The sequence below is a fragment of the Dermacentor silvarum genome, chromosome 7 (genome assembly GCF_013339745.2).
Source record: "Dermacentor silvarum isolate Dsil-2018 chromosome 7, BIME_Dsil_1.4, whole genome shotgun sequence".
Classification (NCBI taxonomy): domain Eukaryota; kingdom Metazoa; phylum Arthropoda; class Arachnida; order Ixodida; family Ixodidae; genus Dermacentor; species Dermacentor silvarum.
The window spans coordinates 125472837-125487701 of NC_051160.1; the positions used below are offsets into that span (position 1 = coordinate 125472837).

The following is a 14865-nucleotide window of genomic DNA, read 5'->3' on the forward strand; positions in this document are numbered from 1 at the left end:
CTACCTAAACTATGTACAGCGCTCAACGACCATAAAACATGAGAGCCCTGATTACGACCTAAGTTTCGTCATGCCTTCCCGCCACACGGCATCGTTTTGCACTCGCTGTAGTGCGTTTCCGCAGAAAGGAAGGCCGGCAATAAGGAAACAGAATGGTAGATGTACCAATGACCTGCCAGTATCAGCAGGAATGTATCTAATAATTGCGATAGGAACTGGCAACTCACGTGCGCACACTCTATTTTTAATCTTTTCAATTGGCTTTTATCATCATAGGCACCCCCACAATTCAACCACAAATGCTCTGCTCTGCTCAGACAACAATATCTTGGGCGCCAACCTGCGATTAAACATCGTAGGCAATCTACGTCCGTGCGGGCCACGTGTCCTTAAGTCATGTTACAGACGGTATTTCCAGGCGGCAGTAGCCGCAACGGGGAGAGCCGTCAGGGTTTCCTCGCTCTTAAATGTGGGAAAGTACGAACAGGTTCAGCGAGCCATTCGCCGCTCAAGAGCGTCACAATCTCTCGTCAAGCGTGGGCCTTCCCAGAGAATAAATATTCGCATGTCGCCCTGATAGAGCGCGTTCTCTTACACGGTACGGCGACGCAGTGGCCACTTCATTCATCCTTATCGACCACCGAAGATACGATTACGCCATTCGCCATGCACTTGACTGCGCAGACAGCGGTCCACACCTGCGTCGTTCACAACGTTCTGCCGCCGACAGTGTTTCAGCTTCTGGCCTCTGCCAGTCGCGAATTGTGCGTTCCTGGCGGACCAACCCTGGATAATTGCGCTCCTACAGCCGTGTTCGCGTGAGTGTTCCGAGTTCTATGACGAACTTTAATTGCGCGGTACCGCTCAGTCCCGTCAACTACAAATTGGCCACCGCTTACGCGTTGGGCCCCTCGGACAAACCCGATCCGCAATCGCCTGATGCTCTGGACTGTCGCAGCAGCCACATCAGCAAGCGTCGCCCTCATACCCACTGGCTGCCTCCCGGCAGCAGCCAGGCGTGCATGTCCTGCCTTGCGCCGCCAGTCGGATACATCGAACAACGGAACGCGGCGTGCGTTTTGAACCGGCGAAATCATGACCAACGAGCAAGTCGAAGGTGCACACAATGTGCACCTCGCGAACATCGCAGGTGGTGTCCCCAATTTCAAAGGTAGCAACGCAAATAGTAGCAATGGATGTCTTAACGGTGTCCATCTTATCGGCTTTTGTAATGAAGCTTTCGAGCCATCAGAGTCGACGGAAGAGCTTTCCAAGTCTGGCGATCCTTGGCACACGAGTGACTGTATGCCTTCCATCGTTACGGACAGGGGCCGCCCGGCCATCCAGCGCTCGCTCACCTTGGTGGAGGCTACGACGCTTCGACAACCACGTGTCGATAACCGGCCACGCACCGTGTCCGCGGGCATGCACCCCGAATTCGATGCGGCCCGAAGACGGAACTCGCGGCGGCTGCGATTCTGCCCCCGTGGCTCCCTGTACGACGTCATCCAGGACCTTCCCGCTCAGCCCATCATCAGCGATGCCGAAGAGGGCAATGACATTGCGATCATCGGGGAAGCACCATTGCCCCCGAGTGAGCCAATACCCGAAGAGCCCAAGGATGAAGAGGTGGTGGAAACCCCGCTGGAGATTCTCGTGCAAGTGTTCGTTCCTTTCATGCTAGCCGGGCTGGGCATGGTGGCAGCCGGTGTGCTGCTCAATAAAGCGAAATATTTGGACGTATTCAAGGAAATCCCCGAACTGATGGTTATGGTGCCTCCTCTGCTGGGTCTGAAAGGAAATCTCGAAATGACTTTAGCTTGCCGTATGTCCACACTGGCGAACCTCGGCAACGCGGCTAGCCGGTCAGCATTGCTCAGCATCGCCGCGGGAAATCTTGCACTCATCCAGTGTCAGGCAATCGTTGCCGGCCTCGTCGCTGCCGTGCTCGCAGTCATCAAGTCACTCGCCACAGAAGGCTGTTTAGACTGGAATCACGTTCTCACGCTCGTCACCAGCGCGGCGCTTACGGCCGAGCTCGCGAGCATTGTGCTCGCGAGCGTGATGGTTCTCGTTATAGTGTTGTGCCAACGACTGCGCATGAACCCGGACAACGTGGCCACGCCTGTGGCCGCTTCCCTGGGCGACGTCATTACCCTGGCGCTGCTTGCCGGCTTCGCCACGTTGCTGCATGTTCCACTGAAAAACCAGCAATGGGCGTCAGGCTTATTGCTGGGCGCAGTAGTGCTTCTGGCTCCGTTGTGGGCGTTCTTGGCTTACCGTAACGCTTACACGCGTGAGGTTTTGAGCCAGGGGTGGTTGCCGGTCCTCTTCGCTATCGTCGTTTCAAGCGGCGGCGGCTACATACTGGAAATCGCTAGCAGCAGGTACGAAGGCCTCGCAGCCTATCAGCCGGTCATCAACGGCGTCGGAGGAAACCTAGTGGCCGTGCAGGCGAGCCGAATATCCACGTACTTGCATCTCAACAGCGAGCGGCCCAGCTTGCCACCGGACGAAAGCCGCTGCGTAGGACCCATAGCTGTCTTCTTCGGTGGTTGCCTCCACGCCAGAACGGCTCGTCTTCTTCTGCTCCTACTTATTCCGGGTCAACTCATATTTGTAGCCGTCATAGACAGTGTCGAAGGGAAGGGCGATGCTTTCCATGGTCCCTTCGTGGCACTATACGTAGTAGCAGCCTTCATCCAGGTGTGCATCTTGCTTTACGTGGCCCGTGTCCTGGTATACACCCTATGGAGCCGCGGGGTGGATCCGGACAACGCGGCCATACCGTTTCTGACTGCTCTTGGAGACCTCTTCGGCGGTGGCCTTTTGGCACTTGTGTTCTGGATTCTGAGTGTTATAAGTTCTCGCGTAGCACACTAAAGCCGTGAATTAGACTCGCAATCTGTTCAATTGAGTTCGATGCTCTGTCAGTGCGAATCAAGTACATGCAGCAAAACTTAGGTCGCGACTTCCATCGAGTGGAGAGTTTTCTCAATAAGTCCACCTTCTCCGCACCGGAAGTTACACGTTTGTAATATAACCTACATCTTGTCGCATCCCTTATGCGTCTTGCGTGACTTGTGTGTTCTGGCGAACGTGTCATCGTTGACATTTGCGAGTTGCGAAAGACACCGTTGTTACAGAAGCAACAAAATCTAGGGACGTGGTGGCATGTCCAGGAGTTACGTACTATGAAGAAAACTGTTTCGGAGTGTTCTCGTTGAGATAAGTGTTGAAATGTGCGATTTGTATAAAAGACGATCGTCTGCAATGCAAAGTATTGTGGATGAATTTTAACGCTACTGCTTTCCTGAGGTTGGTGTCTTGTGTTTTTCTTACAATAAGGACGTTTCCAGAGGTTTTATTGCATTTCAAACGTCCTAATAAGAACAATTTTTTGTCTTGAGCGCTTGGAAGCCTGCTGTTTTACACACCTGTTTTCAAGAATAACAGCGAAAACAAGTGTAATTGTGTTTTCCCATACCTCTGCATCAGACGAAAGCTTTCAGGGCATTTATTATCATCACATGAACCGCACTTGCAGAAAAATGTATCATTGCGCCTTGGCGCAAGTCACACAGGTTCCGGCTCGAGCAACAGGTAACCGGTATTTTAGTACGCTGTAAGATTTGACGAGATGGTTCAGATTTATTATGGAGGCAGCGCAAAATGGCGAAAATGCAGACAAAAAGTACACAGGAAAAGTGATGAACTAACAAATGAGTTTAGTGCCAGCCGCAACAAATCCCGTCTGCGCGCGCATCTTCATGCTTCTAGCTTAGGCCAAATCTTTCAGGAAGGCTTTTCATTCACGCAGGTTGATAGAAGGAACCGATATAGAAAATTCCCGTTTGTTTCTTCTCTTTTTTTCTTTAAACGAAAAGTAGGTGATAAGGGCACACAACCGGACCAAGCGATCGACTTAAAACTGAGTTTATTGCAGAGTGCAAGGAATGCATTTATAAAGCCCGTCAGCGTGCGCACGTCTTCAATACATTTAATGTAAAAAACGTGAAATTTGCCTAGCGCTTCTTTCTATCAATCTGCTTGAATGGGAAATCAGCAAGATTTTGCCTAAGCTAGCAATATTAATGTGCGCGCGTAGACTGGATTCCTTGCAGTTTGAAAAACATAGTCATTGGTTTGTTCAGCGCTTGTCCTGTGCACTAATGTTCTTTGTGTTGACGTGCGTTTTTCGCTGCCGTCATTATGACCATTTATGGTGGTCGGACGAAGAATAAAAACTGCCTTCGTTTGGTACCTTCAAGGGGCCCGTCTAGCTGAATCTATCTGAGGTACTATCGTCCTGCCAAAATATGTACCATCGTGCTGGTGGCAAAAGCCAGATTTTTAAAATGTGGTAGCTTTATATGAACCGTTGCTTTTTTACAGTTTATTGGACGATGACACTACAGAAAACACGCCGCAGGTATGGTGCCAATTATGTCGCGTTCGCTTTCCCTGTTTCTGTCGTCTCCTGCTCGCTGACCAACTTATATTTCCTGGAACTAATTTTAAGCCCTACCGTACCGAATTCATGACATTTGCAATTCAATTCGAGCTAGGACAGCCAGGCTTTGTCCCACTACTTCAAGTCATGGGCAAGTGGTTCATAATATGACAGGCATCATTGCTAATCCTGATATTAGTTTCTTCTTGCTTTCTGGTACACAATAACCGACTACCACGAATGCACGGACGCAAAAGAAATTTGTATTCGTGTTGCACCAGTGCGACGTATTTGCTATACCAGAAGCATGATAGCGCTCTTTCGCTTATCTGCTTCTATAATACGTTTTGAAATATTCCTTTGAAGACGCCTTGTTACGCGACAACCCTTCTGACGACGAGCGTGATTGTCAGCTTTAAGACAAATGAAACGTTTTCAGATTGAAGCCAGCGTTCGATGCACATTGCACACGAGACTTGGCTCGATATTAACCAGAGTGCCAATCCTGTAATAAATTTAAAACCTAAAGCAATGAGTGCAGGCGCACAAACGAAGCTCAGGCTCACAGAGAAACTAAATGGACAGCACAGGGTTTGCCAGCCTTAAGTAGATCACGGCAGCGCCCAAACCTTAAAGAGGTGTATAGGTACGAGAAGAGTGATCACTGACCTGCAACTCACGTGTGTTTAGTCTGTACGAGATGACATTTAAGATAAGTACAGTAATAATTGGCCTTTGGGAAGGGGGTTCAAGTAAAACAAACTTTGTGCTGTGAATTTTAAGGCGGTATGGTAAGCGACACACTAGAGTTACGAGATACGTTATAGACAGAATAAAGTGGGTGGGTTAATGTTGCTCTGATTCTAAAGTATTTGTTGCTTTGACTGACCGGGGGGTCCTAAATCGCACGCGCATATTTAATTTTACACCTCACTAAAGGGTTATGGATATGTAGTTTGACAGATACGTCCCCAGAATACGGAGTTACGGCGCTGAAAACTAAGCATGTGATTGGTATAGACCGTTTAACTGATTACAAACGTAGGCCCTGCACGGCTTCCGGTTTTGCCCACTGACGTAGCTGCTGAATGTAACTGGCAAAGAAGCAACGATGCGTTTTCAAGCATAAACCTGATAAGGCACGTGACTGGATGTTTCTTGGGAGCGGCACGCTCGCTGCTGTTATCGCGAGCATGAAACCGTCTATAGTTAGCGACGTAGTTGACAAGCATGCTCCAGGACATAATGTTAACAATGGGAACGCCGAGATACTCGCAGAGGGAAACAAAAGGCACTAGCCAACCACCAAGGTTACACGAAAAGAAAGCAGCATTTATATGAAGGTGTGAATCGAGTAAGCATTTGCACTAATTCGCGAACCACGCCGCCCACTGATTCGCTTGCGATGGCCCCAACTACGAAAACTGCGACGCTAAGTGGCGCTGAAAGGCAACAACGTCGACGGCCGAACCTCGCTTTAGTGCGGTGAGAGACACGCCAGCGTGAAGCAGAACGCTTTCACGCGTTCGCGGCGCACGCTGCGAACTCTGCCACTCCCATTCCTGCAGTGTCATAGGTCATTTGCCGCACTAAGAGCATACAGTATAGTGTTCAAATCGCACTTAAGGGCAAGGCGATCGGAACCATTATAATAACGCGGTAAATTACGCAGTCTTCCGTGAAATGTTTGATGCCGTGTGTTATATTGGTAGTGAAATCGTTAATGCATATAAGCCAAAGTAGTGGTCCTAAGGCGGAACCTTGACTTACATCTGAGGTTATTGCAGTTGAGGAAGTATTATTATACCCATTAGAGGAAGCATGCTGAAATCTATTTTTACGAGAAACATTTTATTTAGTCAAGAACATTAAGGTCGATATTAAGTTTAGGAAGAATAACAATGTGCAGCTCATGCGAAAATGAATCGAAAGCTCTTGCAACATTTCCAAAAGTCCAGTCAGCTGATAGGGTGGCATAGATGGGGTGGCAAAACTCACCTGTAAAAGAAAACAAGGTGGGCTTCGCAGGAAAATAATTTCCTGCTATGATGTTGACTGACAGTGAAGAATCAGTTTGATTCTAGAAAAGTAATCGGATGTGAATAAATGACGTGCTTCATGAGCTTCCAGGATACACTGGTCAATGAAATGTGCCTTTAATTCAAGGGCGAGTGAGCGTCACATGATTTGCATGCGGGAACCACCTTTCCCAAATGCCAATTGCTCGTAATGTACAGTAGAGCACTCACGGGCCGGGCTTACCCAAAAGCCCGGGCGCGGCCCGGCCGTGGGCCGGGCCGGGTCGGGTAGGGCAATTTTTTTACGGGCTCAGGCCTGGCCCGGGCACGGCACGTGCTTTTTGGCCCGGGCCTGGGCTGGGCTCGGACTTTCTGGTGCTGTGCATGTAACGTGCAGCGAGTTATCCTCACGCGTCTCGACTCTGAAAAACATGTCTTTTTCGGTCTCGGGTCGCGCTCGGGCCTAAGGTAAAGAGGTGGCGGGCCGGGCCGGACGGGTAAAGTAGATTATTTCCGGGCCCGGACCGGGCCCGGGTCTCCCCATAACACTTTTGGTCGGGCTCGGGCGGGCAGCCGAACGCAAACACGGGCCCACGCCGGGCCCGGGCTCAAACAATCGGCCCGTGCAGTGCTCTAATGTACAGCACTGCAGGAACTGCGAAAGCGTCTTCGACAGCATATACAGTATATACAGACCTGCTTTATAGAAACTTGAAATGAATGCGATCAATAACAGATGAATCTGATAATTTCATCTTTCTGCTCAAACAACCAACACTTACCGAGTCAAAAGAAATAGGGGGCTTTGAAAAAAATCGTGTCAGGAATATCTGGGTGTGCCGTAAAATACGCAAGCGAAAATAAAGAAGCAACAGCGGCATTTAGGGCCTCAGAGCAATTTTCACGACGAACAGGAGCACGAGTTGTATTACGTGATACGATGACGGAGATTTATTGGCACTGACCACGTTCCAAAATTTCCGCGGGTTCTCACGGAGCAAGGAGGCCAATAAGACCTGACGAAATTCGTATTCTCGCGTGGCTGTGGACTTCTTGCATTCTTGATCAGCGACAAAGTGGGCGTGCCAACGCTCTTCGCTACGTACTTCTTTGGCACTTGGAAAAAGCAGTTTTTCACATGAAAGTGTTTTATGCCGGGGTCCGCGATGAACTTTCGTTACGGATATAAGGTTCAGTGCCAGCGAGTAAAATATGTTTTGTTGAGAGGTATGGCGCCGCCATCCAGGAGCGGTCATTCGATGTACTGCATCGTGACATTAACGAGCGGCGACAGGAAGCGCTTCAGTAGTCATAGCACAGCGGAGGCTCCAACGCGGTATAGCCCGTATAGCCTGGTGTTGGCACTTTTGCGCACATGGTTTGTCTTTCGCGTCGGATTAGCCTGAGGCGCCTCGTCGCGTACGGAGTGCAGCTACATGCATCAGCAGTGCTTACACGCCGCCCACTGATTCGCTTGCGATGACCCCAACTACGAAAACTGCGGTGCTAAGTGGCGCAGAAAGGCAACAACGTCGACGCGCGAATCTCGCTTTTGGTCCGGCGCGAGTGACATGCCAGCGTGAAGCTGAACGCTTTGACGCGTTCGCGGCGCACGCTGCGCACTCTGCCACTCGCATTCCTGAAGCTGAGCGCCTCGCAACTCAACTGGCTGCCCAAGACACTACAGAGCCGAACCGAATTGCTCGTACCATCGCCGAAGCGGCTCGGCAGCTGGACGCCGCTCGCCTAGCAAACCTGCAACACGGTCACCGGCCCGGAAATCATGCGCCCTTAAGAATGTGAGTTCACGAAGCAAACGTGCAACAGTTTCTGTGAAGACACGTTTCACTTTCGTGTTATATCGATTTCTATGTGAGAGGGATCAGCCATAACGTTTGTTATTAAGAAGGCACTTCAGTATAGAGTTGAACAAGGGCGCACGATATTTTAAAGGAATCTATTTTTCCTATATGTAGCCATCGCTTAGGAAAGAACCTTTCGGTTAAAAATTAGCCAATTTTGTTCAATTGTTCGAGATTAGAAGTTAGGAAAGTAGTCAGTGACAAACGCTTCAAACTCCAAGGTAATAAAATCATAACGTACATTTTTGTAATCATTCTTTATATTTAAATATGTTGCATGGCGAAAAGAGGTTACAACATTAAAGTTAATTAGACAACGGGTGCTAAGGCCAGGTGAATAAGTTAAAGCGGATATCAGTTCGAGTGATGAAGGTAAGGCAAGGTCTAGTACATTTGCAGAGCGTTCAGTGCATTTGTTGAGTGCAACACTACTTGCGTTATACGGAAATCAAGGCAGAGGGTAATGAACGCAGCGCTTTCAGTAGATCCTGTCATTAGCTAGAAAGTCATGCCATGCCTCTCGATCGGAGGAAAATTAAGATCGTCGAAAAGAGATAAGGGGCTCGAAGGAAAACGAATAGTTATCATTGTCAGTTTATCATGCAAATTGCAACAAAAGCAGCTGGACGAAGAGGGAGACCGATAACAGGCGCAAAAGATAATTACTTTTTGGCCAGCAGGAGTACGTGTGCATACAGGCTCTACACCTTATTCAAGAGGTATATTCGTGCAGGCCAAACTATCGCGGACAGCAATAAGCACTCCGCCCCCGGAACGTGCACTTCGCGGTGATATAACTTGTAGTCGGCTTCGCGTTCAAACACCTTTATCGGATGCTTTGCTAGATAGCCATGTTCCAGTCAGCGCGATAAGATCTGCTGAGCGTGTGTCGATAACAGCTGATAGCGAGTCGCGCTTGTTGGTCACACTGCGCGCATTAGTGAAAGGGACGAAAATTGGGGTATCATTCGAAAACTTTGGTGGCTATAGCTGGTTAACTAGCGAACCGCCATGGTGGCTTCGCAGATATGGTATTGCGCTGCTAAGCACGAGATCACGGGATGAGGTCCCGGCTGTGGCGACCGCATTTCGATGGGGGCAAAATGTGAGGTTCCCCCCGTGTGCCCGTTAAAGAACCTCATGGGGACAAAATTATAATCTTGTGTCTGCACTACGGCGCGCCTCATAGTCAGATCGTGGTTCTGTCTCGCCAAATTTCAGAACTTCATTTTACTTTTAGTTAACTAGCGAACTTCGGGCCCTTTCCTCACTTCGGGCACCCGAAGAATAGCTGCTGCAGGCGATAGCCTAGTGTTTGTTATTGCTCTCGATTTCACAAACCTGACTAGTTACATGACAATAATTATAGCATTTGTTGTCAACATTGGTATGACGAAGCGAAAATTGTCTGCCCCTTGCACCTGTCCTGTTAAATATTCATTCATTTATTTATTGACTTTATTGAGTGCCCTGCGATTTGGTGGGGTGGGCCTTGACCCCGCCTTGTAAAGTAAAAAATGAGAGCATCTGTCTTTCATATTCTCAGGTATTAAATGAGACATTCTGTCATTAGTGTAAATTGTACTGTTCAAGCAGGTGACCACCCATCCTTCCTTGTCTTAGCCCTTGTCATCCCCTGCACTCGTTCAGGGAAAATAAAACAGACTAAAATGCCGCTCATAACGCGACACTCCTGTAGATGAATCCCTCTGTCATGCCGCCAAACGTGTCTAAACTGTACTGCACATTGTTGCTACTAATGTAGAGTAGAATTTTTTCGAAATTTTTGGACTTCATCACACGGTGAAATTCATCATGGTGACTTGTGAAAAAACAGAAACATGATTTGCAAGCTTTTTCGGAATCTACACAAATGTAGCACGTTGCCACCTAAGCAGTGAAGGGTGCTGTGCTTAATCAGTGTGAATTTACTGCCGTTGCGCTTAGCAAGCTGACCCATTAACACAACCTGTGTCTCAATAACCACATAGCCACAATAACCACATAGCAAAAGAGAGCACACGAAGCATTTGAGAAGGGAAAGAAACAGATAAATTAGAATTCTTGTTTTGACATAGCTTGCATAGCTTGCACCACTCTCCTCAAAAGGTTGAATTTGTAGCTTTTTACTGTGCACATAAACCGGTCAACCTAACATTTTTATGTATTGCATTTCTGTATACTGGTGATGTGATGTATTACGGTCTTAAGTATTCAAAACTGCTTATTTTGTTATTTCGCAGGATGAGCAACTCTACCCTGGACAACGCGTGACCATTGGTGATAGCATGATGCTTATTCTTGGACATTGCCTGCGGCACAACGCTACAAAGGAGGCGACTGAGAGCGTTTTAAAGCTCATTGAAACCGGCGTGGTTAAGGAAGCCGCCATACCAACGTCCACGTACATCTGTTTTAAGCAGTTTACCAATGCTAGGGAGAATGCCACATTACACTTGTATTGACCATCTTGCTCACTTTATCTGGGGGAGAGCCAGGCACAAGAACTCCACTGTTTCACCTGTGGTGCCGATTTTGTTCTCGATACAATAAAAAATGTAAACTATTTTCTTACATTTGATATTGCCAACCAAGTCAAAGAAAAGCTTTCGCTCACTGAAGTAATTTTTAATTTGTTGCCGAGACAGTTGTCATATGATGTAGGCGGGCTGACGACAAGCCAGGGTTACCACAACCTGCCAGCGTCTACTCATGACTTACCAGTAACGCGGAATACAGAGGGTAATCCGCTTTACGAGTCATCTGGGTACAGCATCTGGCCGCTGCTTCTTTAAATAAATGAATTGCCCCAGAAAGTGAGAGCGAAACACATGCTTCTAGCTGAATTGTTATTTGGTCCCACAAAACCTAAAGTGAATTCCTTTCTGAGGCCATTTGCTGAACAAATGAACACTCTTTCCAGCAGTGCTTTCCAGTGCATAGACCTGAAAGGAAATATTATAAAGATGCGAATTTTTCCAGGGCTCCGTTGCGTCGACACACTGGCCAGAGCCATGGTTATGAACATGAGCCAATTTAATGGTTCTTATGGCTGTGTTTGGTGCATGCATGATGAACATGTTTGTAAGAAAGGCAGCGTTCATGTCCGCGTGTACCCTGTTGTCTCTCCTCGACCACCGCCCAAAACACATGAGACATTTTTGCAAAATGCTGCAAAAGCAGAGGCAAGACTGCTAGCCAAATATGGTGTCAGAAGTAAAAGTGTGCTGCACCATTTGGATTTTTTTTTCATTTCTGGCAAATTTCGTTGTCTCACTACATGCATGCTGTGTGCGCTGGCTTGTTAGAAACATAGCATGTATGTGGTTTGACACCTCCTTGTTGTTTCCATACAGTCCTGGAGGCAAAATTGATGAAATCGACCAGCGCCTGCGTCTTTGAAATCTATCTGGGAAATTTCTAGGCGGCGGCGCTCGCTTAAAGCCCGCAAGTACTGGAAAGTATCAGAGTGGTGCAACTGGTTGTTGTTTTATTCGCCAGTAGTGTTGCATAAGATTCTGCCGACAGTATATTACAAGAATTGGTTGAAGTTTGTCAGGGTGATGCACTTTCTTCTTGCTGACACAGCCACTGCAGAAAAAAAAGGCACTGACAGGACAATGTAGGAGTTTGTGAGGGAGTACCAAAATATTTATGGAATAGCACATATGACATATAATGCCTACCTTTTATTACACCTTGTCGCATCATTGGAAGGCTGGGGCCCATTATGGAACTATTCACCGTATGCATTTGAAGGCATGAATGGGCCGCTTGTTCAACTTGTAAATGGCGCACGCATCGCTGGCTAGCAAGTGGTTGAGAAGTTTTATATTCTGTCAAACCTTCCCATCACATGGGATAAATTTTACCATTTTGAGGATGCCCAGTCAAATGACATGCTAATGAAGTACTTTTTAAGGGGTTACAATCTACGAAAACACTCTGAGAGCTCATGTGGTGTTGTTTTTTTTCGAAAGGGAGAGGCTTGTAACCGTGGCATCTCATACATAATGTGTTAATTGATGGTGTCCTGTACTGCACGAAGGGCCATGATAAATCGCACCGCCTAAACTTATTCGTGTGCATCAGTGGTATATTTCGCCAGATCGAGAATAATTTGGCAACTTGTATAGAGGGACATCAATAATGTGCATGTGTTCGGCGTGTTGTTTTTCATTCGTGCAATCTTCAGGTAGTAAGAGCATTTGCTGCAGATAACTTCAGTGGAGTCATCATACATGTAGTTTGCACAACGTCAGATGGAGTAGAGTTTTGTGAAAATCCACAAAAAAGTTACGTTATTGCAGTCGTCATCAAAGGCATTTGTGTGCTGTGTTGCCAGCAAGTACATTTTTGAAGCAACATCAGGATGTCCTTGCTTCAAGAGGGAGGGAGCCTAAGTAATGAAAATTTTTATACGGAGGCATTAAGAGAGAAAATGCTAAAATACCTTACTTGGACCGCATACTGCACCGTTGCTAGCGTCATTTGGCAATGCAACATCCTTCAGTAATCTTAAACTAGAAGAATTTCAGAACCATTTTGAATAGTATAAAAAGCGATGGTACAAGTGCATCGCGTCTCAGGGACAACGTTGAAACTTACTAAATTTTAAGAGTGATTGGAACGATAAGTGACTTAAAAAGATTCGTATTACTTTTGTGCCCCTCTCATGCTGTTGCAACACAAAAAGTACCGTTGCTCATTCTGTTGATAAATGTTTTTCTGTTATGGCTCCTTGCACATGCCCCTCAGAGTTGCTTTGTTTTGTCAGTAATAGGTGTAATATTGTTTCTTTTGTGTTTCATATATAGACTGTACTCTATTTTTATATGCTCTGTAATTATAGGCCTGCAATTCAGTGTAATAGGTTCATGTGTTTGTTTTCCTGTCATAAAATCGTGCCTCTACACATGCTTATGAGTACATTATTTTTGTTTTCATGAATATTCTTTATGTAATGCTCATTTCATTGGCTCAAAATGCTCTCAAAAGCACTGGTCAAGTGCCCTAATACGATTGACTCGAATGTTTTCTTTCAGAGCGTTAAGTCTATCTAGTTCAAACCAAGTAAATTGTTCCATCTCTGTGAATTACCTATAAAAAAACTGCTGTTTCTTTGTGGCACTGAAATGTTTATTTTTTAGTATTTTGCCAAAGCAGCAATACATGAATGCCCCCCTCCCCCCACACACATGCACTTGTGTGTGTGCATACGTTTGTGGTTCTCTAACAATTGTTAGATTTTGCAGTCTGTGACATGTCTGTACTCATAATGTACTTAGTTGACTTGCCTATGCATATAAATTTGATATCAGTGTTTCTGCTATATCTTATGTTTGTTGGAAAATTAGTGTGCTCAATTTGAAATATTTACCTGAACAGAAGAACTACAGGTGCATATTGCATATACCTACTACAGGTATGTATCGCCGATAACACATTGCCTGAAGTGTACGCCAACTAAATGTGATCTTTGCCTCTATTTCCGTCTTCATTGCTGTGAAGGATAAAAACCTCGTCAAGCTGCAAAGTAGCATCTTTTAGTTCTTGTGCAAGCTTTTGTAAATAAATGAATGTCAAATAAATGTTGATTGATTGATGTATATATAACTACCTTATTAATAGCCTGTGTCGTGAGTATCTTTTTTGTTATCGCAGGCTTATGTGGCCTGTATACTGTTCTGGTAAGCTTTTATGTAAGCTTCGTGGAGTATAAAGCTGCATGGCTTCTGCAGATCATACTTTTTATAGGAACACTAAGGGTTAGCTGATAGACATGATTGGGATGTTCCAGGAGATATTAAAATCTGCCCTAAATTGGACATGCTAGCGAATGGGCCCTCGAGTTTTTGCAAGGATCGGGTTCAACGCTAGATAAACCTCGGAGATCTACTGATCGAACAATAAAAATAAGTAAAAGTAAATTGTGGGGTTTTACATGCCAAAACCACCTTATGATTATCAGGCACGCCGTAGTGGGAGACTCCGGAAATTTGGACCACCTGGGGTTTTTTAACGTGCACCTAAATCTAAGCTCACGGGTGTTTTCGCATTTCGCCCCATCCAAATGCGGCCGCCGTGGCCAGGATTCAACCCCGCGACCTCCTGCTCAGCAGCCCAACACCATAGCCACTGAGCAACCAGGGCGGGTACTGATTGAACAAGTTTCGGTAGATGCAAGCATGGTTTGTAACAAGCATCCGACATGGAACTGTGTGGAACCATGTATATATGTACTTACATCCAGACTGTGAATTGACCCACTGCTACATTTCATGCAGGTTATATTGCCACTACATGATTTCAAATTAATTGCTTAAGGTTACTGCCATTGTCATACTGTTTGTAGCAATCAGTAGCAAAGTTTTCAAAATGGCAAAACTAACTGTAATAATAAAATGTGCCATAATTAAGAACACACACACGGAGAGAGAGACAGGCAAGTCTGCAGACTAGGTCCACATGGAGGTGACTGGTGGGTGACTCATGAGCGAATGAGACATGACACCTATTTAACTGTAAGTAT

General features: G+C 46.5%; 1 protein-coding gene across 1 annotated transcript; it reads left to right on the top strand.

Moving 5' to 3' along the window:
* The first annotated feature begins 399 nt into the window (after nucleotides 1-399).
* LOC119458421 (solute carrier family 41 member 1) lies at nucleotides 400-4332 on the top strand. The gene has a single exon (XM_037720258.2). It carries the CDS (start codon nucleotides 1096-1098, stop codon nucleotides 2881-2883), a length of 1788 nt encoding a protein of 595 aa, XP_037576186.1. The 5' UTR covers nucleotides 400-1095; the 3' UTR covers nucleotides 2884-4332.
* The last annotated feature ends 10533 nt before the right edge of the window (nucleotides 4333-14865 follow it).